General features: G+C 36.3%; 1 protein-coding gene across 5 annotated transcripts in view; it reads right to left on the bottom strand.

Annotated features, from left to right (window-relative positions):
• Nucleotides 1-16,716, bottom strand: part of KIF27 (kinesin family member 27) — a 62,508-nt gene that overhangs the window by 18,346 nt on the left and 27,446 nt on the right. For 4 of the 5 annotated variants that reach the window (XM_081151689.1, XM_081151691.1, XM_081151690.1 and 1 more), the window contains 4 exons: nt 13,537-13,742; nt 10,725-10,922; nt 3,819-3,932; nt 364-540 (listed from right to left, as the gene is read on the bottom strand). In XM_081151689.1, coding sequence (XP_081007815.1) covers nt 364-540; nt 3,819-3,932; nt 10,725-10,922; nt 13,537-13,742 — 695 coding nt within the window. The remainder of the gene's footprint in view (nt 1-363; nt 541-3,818; nt 3,933-10,724; nt 10,923-13,536; nt 13,743-16,716) is intronic. The other variant, XM_081151692.1, reaches the window with a different exon arrangement.

Here is a 16,716-nt window from a genome sequence, read left to right as displayed (position 1 = left end):
AAAAAGTTTTAGAAACAGATAGTAATGATGGTTGTACAACATGGTAAATGTAATTAATGCCACTGAGTTATACATTTAAAAATGGTCAAAATGGTAAATTGTATGTTATGTATATTTTACCACAATTTTTAAAATACCAGAAAAGTTAGTAGTAAATAAATCATACTGCAGAACACTGAACATTTTACTTCAAAATTGCAATAGATTTTAGTGATGGTCATTAAATAAGCAGTAATAAGCAAAATACGCTGAAAACCAGAGTTTTTTTCTGATTTCTGACTTCACAATGATTTACTTCTTAGAGAAAAACTCCTACTTTATATGACTAACAACCAGAATGAAACAGCATATTAAATAGAATACCTGACTAGATCTCAACTTCTTATGTTCCAGGTGGCTCTTCTCCTGTAACAGGGCTTCCTTCTTAGAAACTATGGCCTCCCGCTTCTTTAGGTCTTCTTCCAGCTCCTCTAATTCTTGGCGTTGGTTTAGAACTTTCTCTACTTCTTCATCTAACCATTTCTTTTGCTCATCCAATTTCTACATTAAAATTCCAAAGAAATGTTATTTGTTTTCCTTCTGCCACAAAATTTATATGATAATATAATTTCAGATTGGCTGAAACAACTTAAATGAACATTTGAAAATTACTAGTGAAAATAACAAAATAGTGTTCCTATCTAAAACTGTCTAGAAGCACGTCGTTCCAGTTAGCATCTTGCTGTGTTGTTTAGTAAGGAATTAAAATTTACTCCCCAAATATGTTTGAGTCCGGGATTTTTTAGGCTGACCAAGAAAGGCATCAGCCTATGATCTAGGAGATCATGGTTCGATTCCTGGTTGGAGCACATGCCTGGGTTGTGGGCTCGATCCCCAGTGGGGGGCGTGCAGGAGGCAGCCGATCAATGACCCTCTCATCATTGATGTTTCTATCTCTCTCTCCCTCTCCCTTCCTCTCTCTGAAATCAAAAAAGATATATTTAATTTAAAAAAAAAAAGAGTTAGTTGTGAGAACAGGCTGGTAATCTTTTTCTCTGTCGTAGAGGTACATACCTCCATCACAGCACTTCCACTGCTGGTTGCTCTAGAGTCTCTCTCGCCAACTTGAGATCCTTGATTGATTGTGGGGCTGTATGTTTCACCTTTATCTCCCCAAAACCTGGCCCATGATTGGCCTTGAATAAAATGTTAAATGAATGAATGAATGCCTAATTCAATCAATTAAGTGAATAAATGAATGCACACAGTGGAAAACATTGATGATAGAATATGGAAATCCACTCTGCACTGTATCCTGTCAACATGAAATAATTATACAATAAAATACAGTCAGAAAGATTTCCAAACAAGTATCTTAATACTCTCTTGAATTAAGGATACCCAGAAGCAAGAAGAAACAAAAATATGAAGGGAATATGACTGTTCAAGATGAACTCTACTAAGCACGCATTTGCACTGTGTGTTCACTGTAATGAAGCAATGCCAACTAAAATAATAGATAACAAATCAGTATAGTACTATTTGGCAATTCTTCTCAAACCTGATTTATAAAATGGTTCCTAGAAATCTACATTAAGAAAATGAGACAGAAAATATTCATGAGAAAACAAACTAAAGTAGCCATAGCAAAGTTGGTTCAGAGCTGACAGTCAGTCAGTCTTCCGTCCACACCTGGGGAGTACAGTCCTATAGCACTATCACATCCAAAATACACTGAAGCCTAAAATAGCTCCACAACTTTCAGAAACAGAAAGGATACCCCAGAGCAACTACAGAAATACTTTATCTTTGTTATATCTAGCTATACCTTAGAAAGTCCATATATGAGACTCTGAAGTCTAGCAATTAAACATATTCTACAAACATTTCTTTACTATGAATGGGGTTTGAAAGATGAACAATAGAGCTTTTGTAAGCTCCATTCCAACAGGAGAGAAACCAAAGTATTATTGTTGATAATAAATGCTAACTTGCCCGGCCGGGCGTGGCTCAGCGGTTGAACATTGACCTATGATCCAGGAGATCGAGGTTCTTGATTCCTGGTCAGGGCACATGCCTGGGTTGCGGGCTCAATCCCTAGTCCAGGGCGTGCAGGAGGCAGCCGATCAATGACGGCTCTCTCATCATTGATGTTTCTATCTCCCTCTCCCTCTTTTCCTCTCTCGGAAATCAATAAAGATATATTTTTTAAATGAAATAAAATAAAATAAATGCTAACTCCTAGGTATCATGTAAGCAGAAATGAAGAGAGGAACTGGTTTTGTCTGGAAATGGAAGAAATGCCAATGCCAGCCCTACAGAGTGGGTAATGTTTTAGCTGTGCTTTGAAGAATGGGTAGGAGTCTAACATAATACAGGTTTATTTAGAGAAACAATAATAAATGGATTTTTTTTGCATTTGATATAATAAAGGTTATGGTTTGTGTAATTCATGTATCTTAGTTTTCTGAAAATTTCTTGATTTGCCTTTTCTCTCTTTATAGCAAAAGTTCCTACCATACAGTTCCAATTTTAAATACTTCTTATAAAGGAATTTCATATCAAATCACTGTCCTATTATAAGCTCTCTGGATACTCATATTAACTTATAATTTTGTCCTTGTTTAGAGTCAAATTCTGGAAAATGGGTCTTTGTTTTACAACATTAAAAAACATAAAGTTTTATTTTTTTTTAACCCAACACAGTCAGTGCAAGGGACAGGAATCTTTTTATTACTGTATTTGTTTAAAATTTAGATCCTTCACATTTTGAAAAACTGGTCTCACTAAACAGGTGCATTCCTGCCTCTCTTACTCCCCCCAATACCCTTTCCACCCAGAAATGCTCTTTAACCAATTTCTAAAATACACTAGTAAAATTGGTAGGTTCTGCCCGGCCGGGCGTGGCTCAGCAGTTGATTGTCGACCTAGGATCCAGGCGATCGGGGTTCGATTCCCGGTCAGGGCACATGCCCCGGTTGTGGGCTTGATCAATGACTCTCTCATCATTGATGTTTCTGTCTCTCTCCCTCCCTCTCCTTTCCTCTCTCTGAAATCAATAAAGATATATTTAAAAAAAAAAAAAAAATTGGTAGGTTCTGCAATTTTAAGCAAAACTACATATATAATGAAACAAATTTTACCATAAGCTAATTGATATAAACAAAAGTTCCTAAGGTATCTCATCAACATTATAATGAAACAATGTTGAATGAAATGGCATTATTCAAGGACCTGCTGTATATTCATGAACTAAATTTTACTATTAAAGTATAAATTTTAGGAAGAGAGAATAAATTTTTCATAATCAAGGTGATGTATATACATTTGAGTGTAATTACAATTTTAAATGCAGTATTTTTCTGTAAGAGTTCTAGAACTGCCATTTTGAATTTACATAAAATTGTTTTTTTGAACTTTAATATTAGTTTATGAATTTCATTTTTTAAATACGGCACTAAAATAGCTTTTTAAGATATTATATATGGTGCATATAAAATGAATGGAGCACTCTGATTTTTAGAAATCTATCTTTCCATGGGAATAAACTAGTTTGGACATGGGAATAAATACAATCAGGTGAACATGGATTTCATGTTTACATTCTACAGCATTCAAACAAACCCATTTCTACTGAAATAAGAATACAGCACATTTCTGGATGAGAAAATAATTTTTTTAATAACAGAAAAGTTTCAGAAGAAATATTAGAAATTTTACTCTCAAGTGGCAAAATCTAGTGTTTGAAGATTTTATTCAGAGTTCACCACTTTTTACCTCTATTTAGACAATCATCAAATAGAAGAAAAACCAAAAACCACTAAATAGAATTGACAAACCTGGAGTTGGTCTATATTTCCAAATGAACCTTTCCTCCTTTCCATCTGAAACGCATCAAGGTCTTCAGCTTTCAGTTTCCGACTTTCTTCCATTTCTGTTTTTACCTTTAGTTCCTGCAGAAAACAGAAATCAAAAACACCTTATGGCTTTTACTGTGGCCATCATTAAATATTTATGAAATAATCATTTTCTTAACTTTTGCTTTCTTAGTTGCAAAAAGAAAGAAAATGAGTAGATGAGGTTGGGGTTATTTGAGAAGAATATAACATCAGCCCCCTCACGGGAGCAAGAAAATCTCACAGCAAAAATCGGGTTTTACTAACAAAACTAAGGGTTTTCTTTTGTTTTTCATTCTTTCCCAGTGTTACAAATTAGGGTAACATGGATGAGTATGAAAATTATAAACGTGCTTTTTTCTTGTGCCTTTCTGAACTCATTACCCTGTTAGTCCACCCAAGGCACCCATCTGCCATAGGGATATTAGGATTTATGACAATAGAAATGTAAGAAGAAAAGTATTAATCCTTTTCTGGCATTCAAAAATCAGTTTTTGTAGCATGAGAATAGCTTTGCAGGACAGATCATGGTCCTGTGAAGAGTATATTCCAAATTCCTTTAGTTTCCATCCACATCTTAAGAGTCACTTCAAGAGAGGCCCATTGCTCATAGTGCTCTCCCCAGGTTTAAAGATGACACTGTCACTACAGCTTAGCAGGAATCAAGAAGGAGGCCATGAATTAAAGTGGGCCAGTCTGCATACTCTCTCTTACTGGTCCATGATAAGTACAGAAATTGAGTGTGTTTAGAAATTTTTATAGCAACTTGACAGAATAATTTTATGTCTGTTGAATCTAATAATTAAAAGATGGACTTATATATTTTAATTTTTTATTTCATTTTTCTACTAGTTCATGTTTTTAAAAAGTATTGGGCTGTGATAAATTAGTAAAAAAATTAAAATTGTACCTTTTCCACAGGTAATTTCAGAAGTACTGATATAAAGGAAGTAAAAAGGAATTCTACCATGTTCCAGCCCTGGGGACAGCGGAAAGGGAAAAAGAGACAGTAAGAAAGTTGTGTGTCCCAATTTTCCTCTCAATTTTTGGCTCAGAAAGGGGGTGATAAGTAAAGGTATCCTTAAGGGCAGAGGGAGAGAATGCAGACTGCAGTGCAGAGGCCCCACACCCATGTGGAATTGCCCAGTCTTGCTGAAAGAGCAAAGTGCAGTCAGGAAAGAGACTAATTGGACCTCTTGACCTCAGGTGGCGTGGACTCTGAGTTGAAAGCCAATGAGCGTCAGTTATCATGGAGAATTGACCCCCAAAATGAAGGTGAGGATGGACCACAAGGTTAGCAAGCTAGGTGGAAGACCTAGTAGGCTCAACAGGGATTTATGATGCCATTAGGAAAGGAGATGAAGTCAAAGCACCTCCATGCTCTAAGCTGAAAGCAAAAGCAGACTATGAGTCATACCAGCCTCAGGTTTCATCATCAGGGGCCAGCAAGGAAAGGTGGACAAGGGAGAGCAAATTCCAGCCAGTCACATCCAAGGACCAACTGAAACTCAGGGAGCCACTTCCCCCTCAACTCCATAGGATGCAATAAAAAGCTACACACCCAACTACCACATACACCGGATTCCATCTTAGGGAGAGAAGCACAGGGTGGAAGAAGCTAAGAGACTGAATATTCTTATTCAAGAGAGCTGAGAATTATTTAAAGGAAATATTTAAATTATCAGAAAATGTTTAAACAGACTGGACATTTGGTTAGTTTCCAGCAATTATCATGACATGAATTAGGTTGGGGGGGACAGGTGTCATAAAGAATACTGGTCTGCTACAGACTAAATAAATGTTCTCTGCATTATGAGTGAATTTGGACCCTGTTATATTTTTATATTTACTGCCCATCAATTTTTCGTGCTTCCATAGATCTAGTTCATAGTTATAGTTTGGCCCCTGTCACAGTTATAGTAACTTCAGGATGCTTAAATAAAGGCACCTTATACTTGAAGCTAACTCTACTATGCCTGTTCTTCCACATATGCTTTAAAAGAATACTGCAGTGGGTCTAATTCACTCTTCTACCAATTGCAGTAGACATTATTGCCTTTATTTTATATTGTAACCCCTGTTACAATATTAAAATAACTGTCTGCCAGGCACTGTGCCTTTTTACATCTATTAATTACCCCACTTACTCCTCACAGTAATCCTATTGCCAGGGACTGCTATTAACTACATTTTATAGATGAGGAAATTGGTGCTTAAAGAAGTAAAAAGCCCAAGATCACACTATGGCCCACAATTCCAGGGGTTGCCATGCCTTTTCTTTATAGCTCATCCATGGACTTCAATTAGAAACTGCTGCTCGAAGGAGAACCTATGCAGAAGTCAGAGTATTCTCTGGAAGTGGCTTAGCTGAGTGGAAAATGAACAAAAAGGAGTGTCAGTTAGCTCCAGAGGGCAAGATGACCTTTAGGACTGTGAGCAGGTTTTCTGTTTGTGCATGAAGTAGTAAAACTTCAATATTTCTTTGGGGCAGCCTGTTCCTTTTTCTAGGATACTCATTCTCCCCCTTAAATGGGTTATTTCCCTAAAATGTGAAATACAGCTAAAGAACAAAACTGTCCTACATAACAACATAAAAAAGTGTAAGTTACAGGCAGAATTGCATTTCAGCATTCTGTGCATTCTGACCAAAAGAGTTTTTTCTTTTCCCTAAGCATAGATTTAGAGAGTTCTATGTCTTGCTGGTTTAAGCCATGGCCATGAGGGATGAGAAGCTGAGACCTGAGACCATCCGACTGACAGGCAGGCCTGGCCCTCACACTGGAGAAAGGACTGTAACAGAGAGGCAAGGTTGCTGGAGTGAGAATGGCACAGATTCAAGATACTTAGAAGATATAATCTATGGGACTCAGTGGTTCACCGGATACAGGTGATGAGGGAGAGGACAAGGTCCAGGATGACTGCCAAATTTCTAGCTTATCCAACTAACAGACTGAAATATCATGTGAAGCACATTGGGAAACTGTATTTTCTCCCCCGTGAAGGAAGCAGGGAGTGGGGACAGTAGGGAGATTTTAAGGAAGATCATAAATTCATTTATAGGATAACCAAATGAAGCTACCAATAGTTAGATATGAATCAAGGGCTCAAAGAGGAAATCTGGGATTAAGGATTAAATTTGGGAGTTGTTAGAGTTTAACTGCAGCCATAGAAAAAATGAGGCCACCCAGCACAAAGAATAGAAGTGAAGAAGGCACAGGCTCGGGCCTTGAGGAATTCCCGTATGTAAAAGAATGAGAGTGTAGAATGAGACACTAAAGACACAGAACAAGCAATCAATCAGAAAGAGAAAGCTAGGAGAGAAGAATTTCACAAAGGCAAAGGGGGAAATATTTCAAGATGGAGGGAGTAGTGAACTGTGCTAGATACAAATGAGGTGTTAAGACAAGGACTGTAGTGACGGAGAGAGCACTAGTGAACTTCTCAGAGCTCTGAAATGGGTGGTAGAGCTGGGAGCCAGAAGCCAGACTGGAGAATATAAGAGAATGAATGGAAGCAGAGAAAACAGAAACAAATGCAGTAAACTTGTCCAAAAAGTTTGATTATGAAGGGAAGACAGAGAGAGTAGTACAAGGCTGAAGGAGTATAATTTTAGGATAAGAAAAAAAATCTAAGATGTTTAAAGAAGGATTCTAGAAGAAAAGTTGAAAATACAGAAGTGCTTAGCATAGTATTAACTGAGGGTACACAATAAATGTAACTACCGTCATAGAATGAGTAACAAGGCAATTAAGAAAGAAATTCCACTAACAGTAACATCTAAAAGAACAAAATATCTGGGAATAAATTTAACCAAGGAAGTAAAAGACTACTACATTGGAAATTATAAAACATTGCTGAAAGAAATTAGACCTAAATAAATGCTCATGGGTAGGAAGACGTTATATTGTCATGATGTCAATACTACACTAAGAGATCTATAGATTCAATCCATATCTAAATTCCAATGGCTTTTTTGCAGAAATGGAGAAGTTGATCCTTAAATTCATACAGAATTGCAAGGGGCCTTAAATAGCCAAAACCATCTTGAAAAGAAAGAACAAAGAAAATAACTTACTACCCAATTCCAAAACTTACTACAAAGCCACAGTAATCAAAACAGTGTAGCACTGGCATAAGGACAGACATATATACAAATGAAATAGAATTAAGAATTTAGAAATAAATCCATAAATCTATAGCCAATTGATTTTTATCAGGGTATCAAGTCCATTCAATGGGAAAGAATAGTCTCTTCAACAGATGGTGCTAGGACAACTGTATTTCCACATGCAAAAGAATGAAGTTAGACGTCTATTTCACACCATATACAAAAATTAACTAAATATAGATCAACAATCTATTAAATATAAGAGCTAAAGCCATCAAATTCCTTAAAAATCCCACAGGGGTCTTTATGATCTTAGGTTTAGTAATGGGTTCTTAGACATGACACCAAAAGCACAAGTTACAAAAGAAAAAATTGGACTTCATAAAAATTAAAAACTTTGATGCATTGAAGAATATTATCAAGAAAGTTTAAAGACAACTTACAGAATGGGATAAATATTGGAAGTCATGTATCTGATAGAGTTTAATGTCTAGAATATATAAAGAATTCCTATAACTCAACAACAAAAGACAAACAATCCAATTAAAAAGTAGACACAGTCTCCTTCCATCACCATTTATCCCCCCTTTACCCTGTTCTATCTCCTCTCTGGTCCCTCTTCCCTTCTTGCAATCGCCATGCTGTTGTCTGTGTCTATGAGGGGTTTTTTGCTTAATCCCTTCACCTTTCACCCTAATTTTATTAACCAATGTCACCCCAATAAATTCAATTTAAAAATTAAAATTAAAAAATAAATAAAAACAGGTTGGAATAGGAACCAAAAAAAGTAGACAAAAACCAGAAAACAACAAGTGTTGGTGAAAGTGTGGAGAAATTGGAACCCTCATACATTTCTGGTGAGAATGTAAAATGATGCTGCTTCTATTGAAAACAGTGCTTCCTCAAAAAATCTAAATATGGAATTACCATATGAATCAGCAATTCTACTCCTAGGTATTTCCAAGGAATTGAAAGCAGGGACTTAAACAATTACTTTTATGCCAATGTTTATAGCAGCACTGTTCACAATAGCCAAAGGTGAACACAACCCAATGTCTATCAACAAATGAATGAATGAACAAAATGCAGTATATGCATACAATGGAATATTACTCAGCCATAAAAAGGAATGAGGTTCTGCTATATGCTACCATGTGGATGAACCTTGAAAATATTATGCTAAGTGAAATAAGCCAGACACAGGACAAATATATTGTATGATTCCACTTTTATGAAATATCTAGAATAGGCAAATTCAGAGATATAAGTAGATTAGAGGATACCAGGGGCTGGGGAAAGGAGGGGATATGGAGTTATTAATGGTTCCAGAGTGTCTGTTTAGGGTGATGAAAAAGTTTTGGAAATAGATGGTGATGGTTGCACAATATTGTGAATGTAATCAACGCCATTGAACTGTACAATTGAACAAGGTTTAAATTATATATTTCATGTTATATTTTACCACAGCTTATAAAAATTAATTGTAATATACCAAAACCCATTGAGCTGTATACTTTACATGGGTGAATTGTATGGTATGTGAAGTATATCTCAATAAAGCTGTTCAAAAAAGAATCAGTAACTTGGCTTAAATGCTTTTTAAGTTCACTTCTATCACTACATTCTGTGATTTTTTTTTTTTAAAGTCTGAGAATAGATTATATTCCAAAATTAAATATCTAGGAAATCTGCCATTATGTTGCAAGCTTTGGGTTTGGCTTACATTTCGATAAAAGAGACTGGTATGTGGTGCTAGATGAGTGTTTGTTCCTGTTGTTAGTGTGATCATGATCCCCCTCCTCTTTCTTCAAGAGTCCTGTGAGGCAAGTGCGCTTAAGGCCATTATAGATATGAATAAACAGACTCAGGAAGGGTCAGTGATTTCCTCAGTAAATGATCCAGCGAGGAACTGAGAGCTGGGATATTTTTTCTTTTGTTAATCCTCACCCAAGGATATTTTTTCCACTGATTTTTAGACAGTGGAAGGGAGGGAGGGAGGGGAAAAACAGAGAGAAAGAGAAACATCAATGTGAGAGACACATCAACTGGTTGCCTCCCACACTTGCCCCGACTGCGGGCAGGGAGTGAACCTGAAACCAAGGTATGTGCTCTTGACCGGGAATCAAACCCGCGACCGTCCAGTGCATGGGCTGATGCTCTAACCACTGAGCAACACTAGCCAGGGCAAGAGAACAGGGATGTGAATCCATACTAGATTGGCTCCAGAGCCCAGGCTGACACCACTAGTTCCTCCCCATCCCAATCCATTCTATAGAACTGCTGGACATACAGGTCTGATCACTCTTCTGCAGATTATGAATGACATGGTACCATTTTATCTTGCACTTCTTTCCATGCCGCCACATACACAATGTATTTCAAAGTACTTTGAAAATGGCAAATCCTATTCAAATGTCAGATGTTATTTAGAAAGTTGGCTTTATATGTTTTTGACAGCCGCAACTAAAGTTAAGGCCCTTTAACTTTGAGAAAATTAAATAAAGTTTGAGAAATTATATCACTGAACTTTCTTTTGTGAAGTCAAAGCCTTTGAGACAGTACTCAGAATTCAATAAATAGGTTTTACTATGTAGATGAACAAAGCTTTAAAGAGAATGAGGACAGGAGCCAAGGAGAGGCCAAGGTTAGATGATACCTCACAAGTCAAATCAAGACCTTGGCTTCCTCAGCTCTGAGCCATTTAACATTTCATATTTAGCAGGAAAGTATGACAATATTACTTTGATTTTTTGTTGATCCCGCTTAATGTCTGTATCCAGTTGCTTCCTTTTTTCATTTTCTTCTCGAAGTCTCTTTTGCAGCTGTACCTTTTGATATTTCATGTGATCTACACTCTGTTCTAATTCATTAGCACGTTTCTCGTTTTGGATGGAAAGTGATGCCAACTTCTTACTATTTTGTTGCTTCTTCTGTAAGACCTGGGATCATATGGGATATTTCAAAATGAAAAACTGCATCGCTAATAAACTTCAAGTGAACTTAAACTTTTCAATCAATGGCAAGGAGAGGCATTTTGCCTAGGTTTTAATTTACTTTTTTAATTTTTGATAGGTTCACAATTGTTTTCTACATTTCTACTTTTACAATTGGGAAACCACCATAATTTTCATTAGATATAACGAATGATGAGATTTCCTGATGCTGACAGCCAAAGAGAACAAAATTAATCTCTCTGCTTTTTATTAATGAGTATTGTAACTAAAAAATACTATATGTATAAGGTAAAAATTAAAATAAAACAAAAACTGAACTTATATTTAATTTTCACAGTAATTGCAATACTAGAGCAAAATGATGATACTAGCACTTTAGTGTCCTTTCCACACCACTGGAAGTACTGAAATCTTATTTAAAAGTGAGATAGGTTGTCACTATCTTTTGCACTTATTACACAGGTGCTCAAAAGTGTACTAGTTAGCATTAAAATATTAATACAGCATATAACCACATATAAGGTATACAGATTTCAGATTTAATTTACAAATGTTTTATAAACTGAAATAGCTTCATTATACCAAAAACAAAAAACCCTAGAATTTCAATATTTAAAATGGTATATGTTAAAATACTGAAAGCTGGTATTGTCATTACAATTATATGACCGTGAAATAGTTATTTTACCTTTCTAAATCTTAGCTTGCTCACTTATAAAATAGGGTAAAAATACCCACTTCAATGGATTAAATAATGATTAAGTAATGCACACAAAACTTTACCTGGCATGTATATGGCATTTTGTAGACACTTAGCAACTGATAACTATCATCCACCTCCTCACCCCCACCACCATCCTCATCATCTTCATCATCTCCTCCCCCAACAGCTCTGCATGGGTATGTCAAAGGCACCGAAATTACTAAAACTGCACGGGAATCTTGTTTCATTCCTTTGCTATATGAGATGTTTCTTTTGAACTTAAGTTCTGTGTCTTCTTTTCTTTCCTTATCAGTACCCTTAGGAGAAAAAGATATGCAACAAGAAACTTGGAAAACAAAAGGAACATGGTAATTCACAAACCCTATTAATAATTCATTTATTTTTATTGATTGATTTTGAGAGAGAGAAACATCAATTTGTTATTCCACTTACTTATGCTTCTTGTATGTGCCCTGACCAGAGACTGAACCCACAACCTTGGTGTATTGATACAATGCTCTAACCAACTGAGCTACCCAGCCAGTGCTAACAATCTTTCATTTAATCTTTTAATCTCAACCATTTTAGTTGTGTGAGATTTAAAACATATAAAAATAACCTTTACTAAGTCCATAAACAAGGCTTAAACAGATGTATAGGATAAATACAATAACCTTCTTGGAAAAAAACTGGTAATTCTGGTTATTACTTATTGAGTATAAAATTATAATCAGAATTGAAGCTATGATATAAAACTGAAATTATAAATAAAAATTTGTAATAAACACAAAGGAAAAAAATCTTAATTGTTTTGTCCTACCAGTTTTGTTAAAATGAGTACTGTGTTAGACATCACAGCCTTAATTTAAAGAGTCAAGCAATAAAGAAAAATTGATCCCAAGACTGCGGTGAGCTGCTGTGAAAATAAGTATTCTGAAGGAAAGTGGAAGGTGTGACATATACAATTACCACATCTTCTTTGACTCAGTTCAAACTGGGTGTTGAATTGAGGCTACTTAGGTAAAAAATTTTAGTGGTGATGTCTAGACATTTGAGGTGTCATTACAAAACCCTAGGCAGGAGAAGGGATTTGAGGGGGCTGCTCACCTCTGCATTCCCGCCTAGAATAGGACCTGACACACATGAGGTGTGCAGTGAACACTTACCTAGTTGAAAGAAAGAACTGTGGAACAGTTTCAAAAAGAAATAAACAACACTCCGAATAGGTTACCTACAACTCCATTCTACCTACAGTGGAAATGATATGAAAGCAATAAATTATGAAGGAAAAATGGAAAAGACATTGCAGCAAATTCATTATAATCAGACTAACAAAGTGCTCTGACCATACCAAAAGCATCTGAAAATGGTTGCATTACACAGATCTCCCTGTAATGAAATATTTCTCATAGAAGAGAATTTTTAACTGTAGTTATTTCTGAGGTTATATCTAAATCCAACACTAGCATATTAAGAATAAGATACACTACTCAAAGTTATTAACCTTTCTTCAACCAATCAGTTATGATTTGAGAAAACTGAAATAGTTATTGTTTGTTGAGTGTCTACAAAGTGCCATATACATGTACCAGATATTTTATATGTATTATTTAATCATTAATCTTTTGTCCTTCAGAAAGGGACATTATTTCTGTGTATCTTTATTTCCTACCTTATGGTATTTATAAAAAGATTAAAATAATGTACTTATTGAATGCAGAAATATATTACCCAGATCAAAATTATGTAAACCTACCAGCACTCTGAAAAAGAAAAGCTGCATTCCAATTTGTCTTACTGGTAAAAACTGAATCCTACTTCTTTCCTAACTAGGTATAAGAATCCTCAAAAGCAGAAAGCTTTAAACAGGTTTTCTCAATTACATCTAAAAATTACCTGGACTTTCAGCTTTGCAGCGTCCATCTTTTTACGGAACTCCCTCTGTAATTTTACTTTCAAAGCAACATCAGAAAGATCTTTGTTTTCCAGTTCCCGTAGCTGCTTTTCTGTCTCAATTAATTCCACTTTCGCCTGTTCTGCTTCGTGCGCAAGTTTTGTTACTTTCACAGAATACTGTTTGCTTACAGACTTGGCATCATTACCTTCATCAAAATAATAGTAGTAATAATAATTATAGATTATATTTTTTAAAACTAAGTAAAATATAAAAATGCTCTACTCTTAAAAATCTAGCTGGGCAGTGTAACTACTTAAGGCAGGGGTGGGGAACATACGGCCCTCGGGCCATACACGGCCCGTAAAATCATTTGGTGTCGCCCTGCCAAGGCAACCACCGGTGTGACTCTAAATTCAATAAATCTAGGAGCTTTTTTCATAGCTAATTTTTAAGTTGATATTTTGTATGGCCCACAAATGATGCTATAAATATCCAAATGACTCTTGGCAGAAAAAAGGTTCCCCACCCGATTTAAGGCATCACATTAAAAACCCAGCTGACCCACACATCCCCATCAAACACAACTTGCAACCTGGCCTCTTAATAATTAGTTCCTTAATGACTGTTTCCATCTGGTACCATTTAATCTTCACACTGGTTCTTTTTTGTGTTTTAGTGTGACATTACTGGCATCAAACTCTAGTTAAGACAGATATTTGGGGTGACTCTTCGGCCTCTTACTACACTTCAGCTTCCTGCCACCCATAATCTGTCTCTCTGAATTTTTTTTACTATTATAAAAAATTTTCAACATATCAAAAGTAGGGAAATAATATAACAAATCTCCATCACTCAGATTCAAGAGTTACCAAGATTTTGCCACAGTTGTTTTTATGTTTTTCTTTTGTCTAAATTTGCTTAAAAATTGTAAAGCAATCCCACGTCATATCTAACCTATACATACTTCAATGAGCATCTATACAAAATATAGATATAGCCTAAAAGTCATTATCACACTAACATTAATAGCCACCAGTTCCTATTCAGACTTCCCCAAGTGTTTCAAAATGTCTTTTATAATTGGTTTATTTTAATCATGACCCAAACAAGGTCCATGATACATCTGACTGTTTTGTCTCTTAAGAATCTTTTAAGCTAGAGCTGGCCCCCTCTTTTTTCATTCCACTGAACTTGTTAAAGATGAATTGTTTTTCAATGCTTTTCTTATGAATATTTAGAACACAGAGAAAAACAGAATAAGATATTTCTGTATCTCTTTTCATTCTAACCCTAGCTACTGAACCTCAAAACTTGGTTTTGATTGGTTTTGAATAGTCAACTGTCCCTGAACTAGACTAGCAAACTCACAGCAGTGGGAAATGAGTCAAGAGGTCATGGGATGAATTATCACCTGGGACAGTTTCTCACACTGTTATACTGTAAATCTTTTTAAATTTTTTAATAAGGAGTTACTGAACTAAACGCACAGGCTCTCTATGATAATTTGAAAAACTTTAAAATACATACGACTACTATATTTTAATGAATCTAAGACCCCACACAGTGCTCCACATACCAATATTTTATGAACAACTAAGAAAAAAGATATAGTGCCAATTAACCACTGACATGACAAAATGCTAAGATGCCACTGATTGGAAGATACATTCTGATTTTAGAGATACTAATATGTAACAAATGTGTATTAGAATTGATGAAATACAGTATAGTCACTGTTATTGTTGGCTGAAGTAGTTGCTATTTGGGAGAAATCTTCATTGAGCCACCTTTGAAAAGTAAGCACACATTGACCCTTTTGCTAGTCACCATCTCCTAGGGTCCTTAGGAAAGCTCCAGACTGTCCTTGGTTCTAATGGATAAGAAGAGGACTTTCTCTGTATAAATTCAGGTATCCTCTATATTAAGGCAACCAAGATGAGATACCCCATGGTGGGATAACCAGGAGGGTAAACATCCTCAATTTCCCCAGGTAGTACCCTGAAATCTTGGGGACGGAGAAGCTATTTAAACTCCTAAATCAGTTCCTGGCTATTTCTAAAAGAGTTTTACAGGCATTGATCCTGCCTGTGAGGAAGGAGCATAGTCAAACTCAGACGTCGGGGTTACTGGAGCTGGGATGATGCACAGAACATATGTCACTGGGAATGAGGAAGGAAAAGGCTTTGAGACAGCAACCAGGGAGAGGCGGTTAAGGAAGGAAGAGCATCAAGGAGAAAGCAAGTTTGCAGGAAAGAGCCGGGAATTAGGCAGACAGATTTACCCTTGCTGGCAGAAGACTGGGATCCACCATAATTCATGTAGTTTGAGTGTGATTATAGCCCTGGGCTTGAAGAAAAGGAAGATAATATTTTCTTCCATTCCCCTAAATGTGACCAGAGTTGTTTTTTTATCTTTATTGTTGAAAGTTTTACAGATGTCCCCCTCTCCCCACCTCACTGACCCCCCTCCCCTCCCCATGCTTTCACCACACTATTGTCTGTGTCCATAGGTTATGCATATATGCATATAAGTTCTTTGGTTAATCTCTTCCCGCCACCCCACCCTCCCTCTGCTATACATCAGTCTGTTGCATGCTCCAATGCCACTGGGTCCGTTTTGTTCAACAGTTTATTTTGTTCATTAGATTCCACATGAAAGTGAGATCATGTGATATTTGTCTTTCTCTCCCTGGCTTATTTCACTTAGCATAATACTCTCCAGGTCCCTCCATGCTGTCCCAAAGTATAAGGTTTCCTTCTTTGTGACAGCTGCATAGTATTCCATGGTGTAAATATACCACTGTTCTTTTATCCACTCATCTACTGATGGGCACCTGGGCTGTTTCCAGATCTTAGCTATTGTAAATAACGCTGCCATGAACACAGAGGTGCACATATTCTTTCTGATTGGTGTTTCAGGCTTCTTAGGATATATTCCTAGAATTGGGATCACTGGGTCAAATGGCAGAGCTGTTTTTTATTGGAATTGGGGAAAAGAAATTCTAGTGTATTTATTCCTTCAATTCTTTTTTTTAATCCTCATCAGAGGATATTTTTTCCATTGCTTTTCAGAGAGGGTGGAGAGGGAGAGAGAGAGAGAGAGAGAAACATCAATGTGACAGACACACATTGATTGGTTGCCTCCTGCATGCACCCCGACTGGGGCCAGGGATCAAGCCT

Source organism: Miniopterus schreibersii, assembly GCF_964146895.1.
Source record: "Miniopterus schreibersii genome assembly, chromosome: 11".
Lineage (NCBI taxonomy): Eukaryota > Metazoa > Chordata > Mammalia > Chiroptera > Miniopteridae > Miniopterus > Miniopterus schreibersii.
The sequence above is the reverse complement of the archived record's forward strand: the minus strand, read 5'-3'. Positions and strand labels throughout refer to the sequence as shown.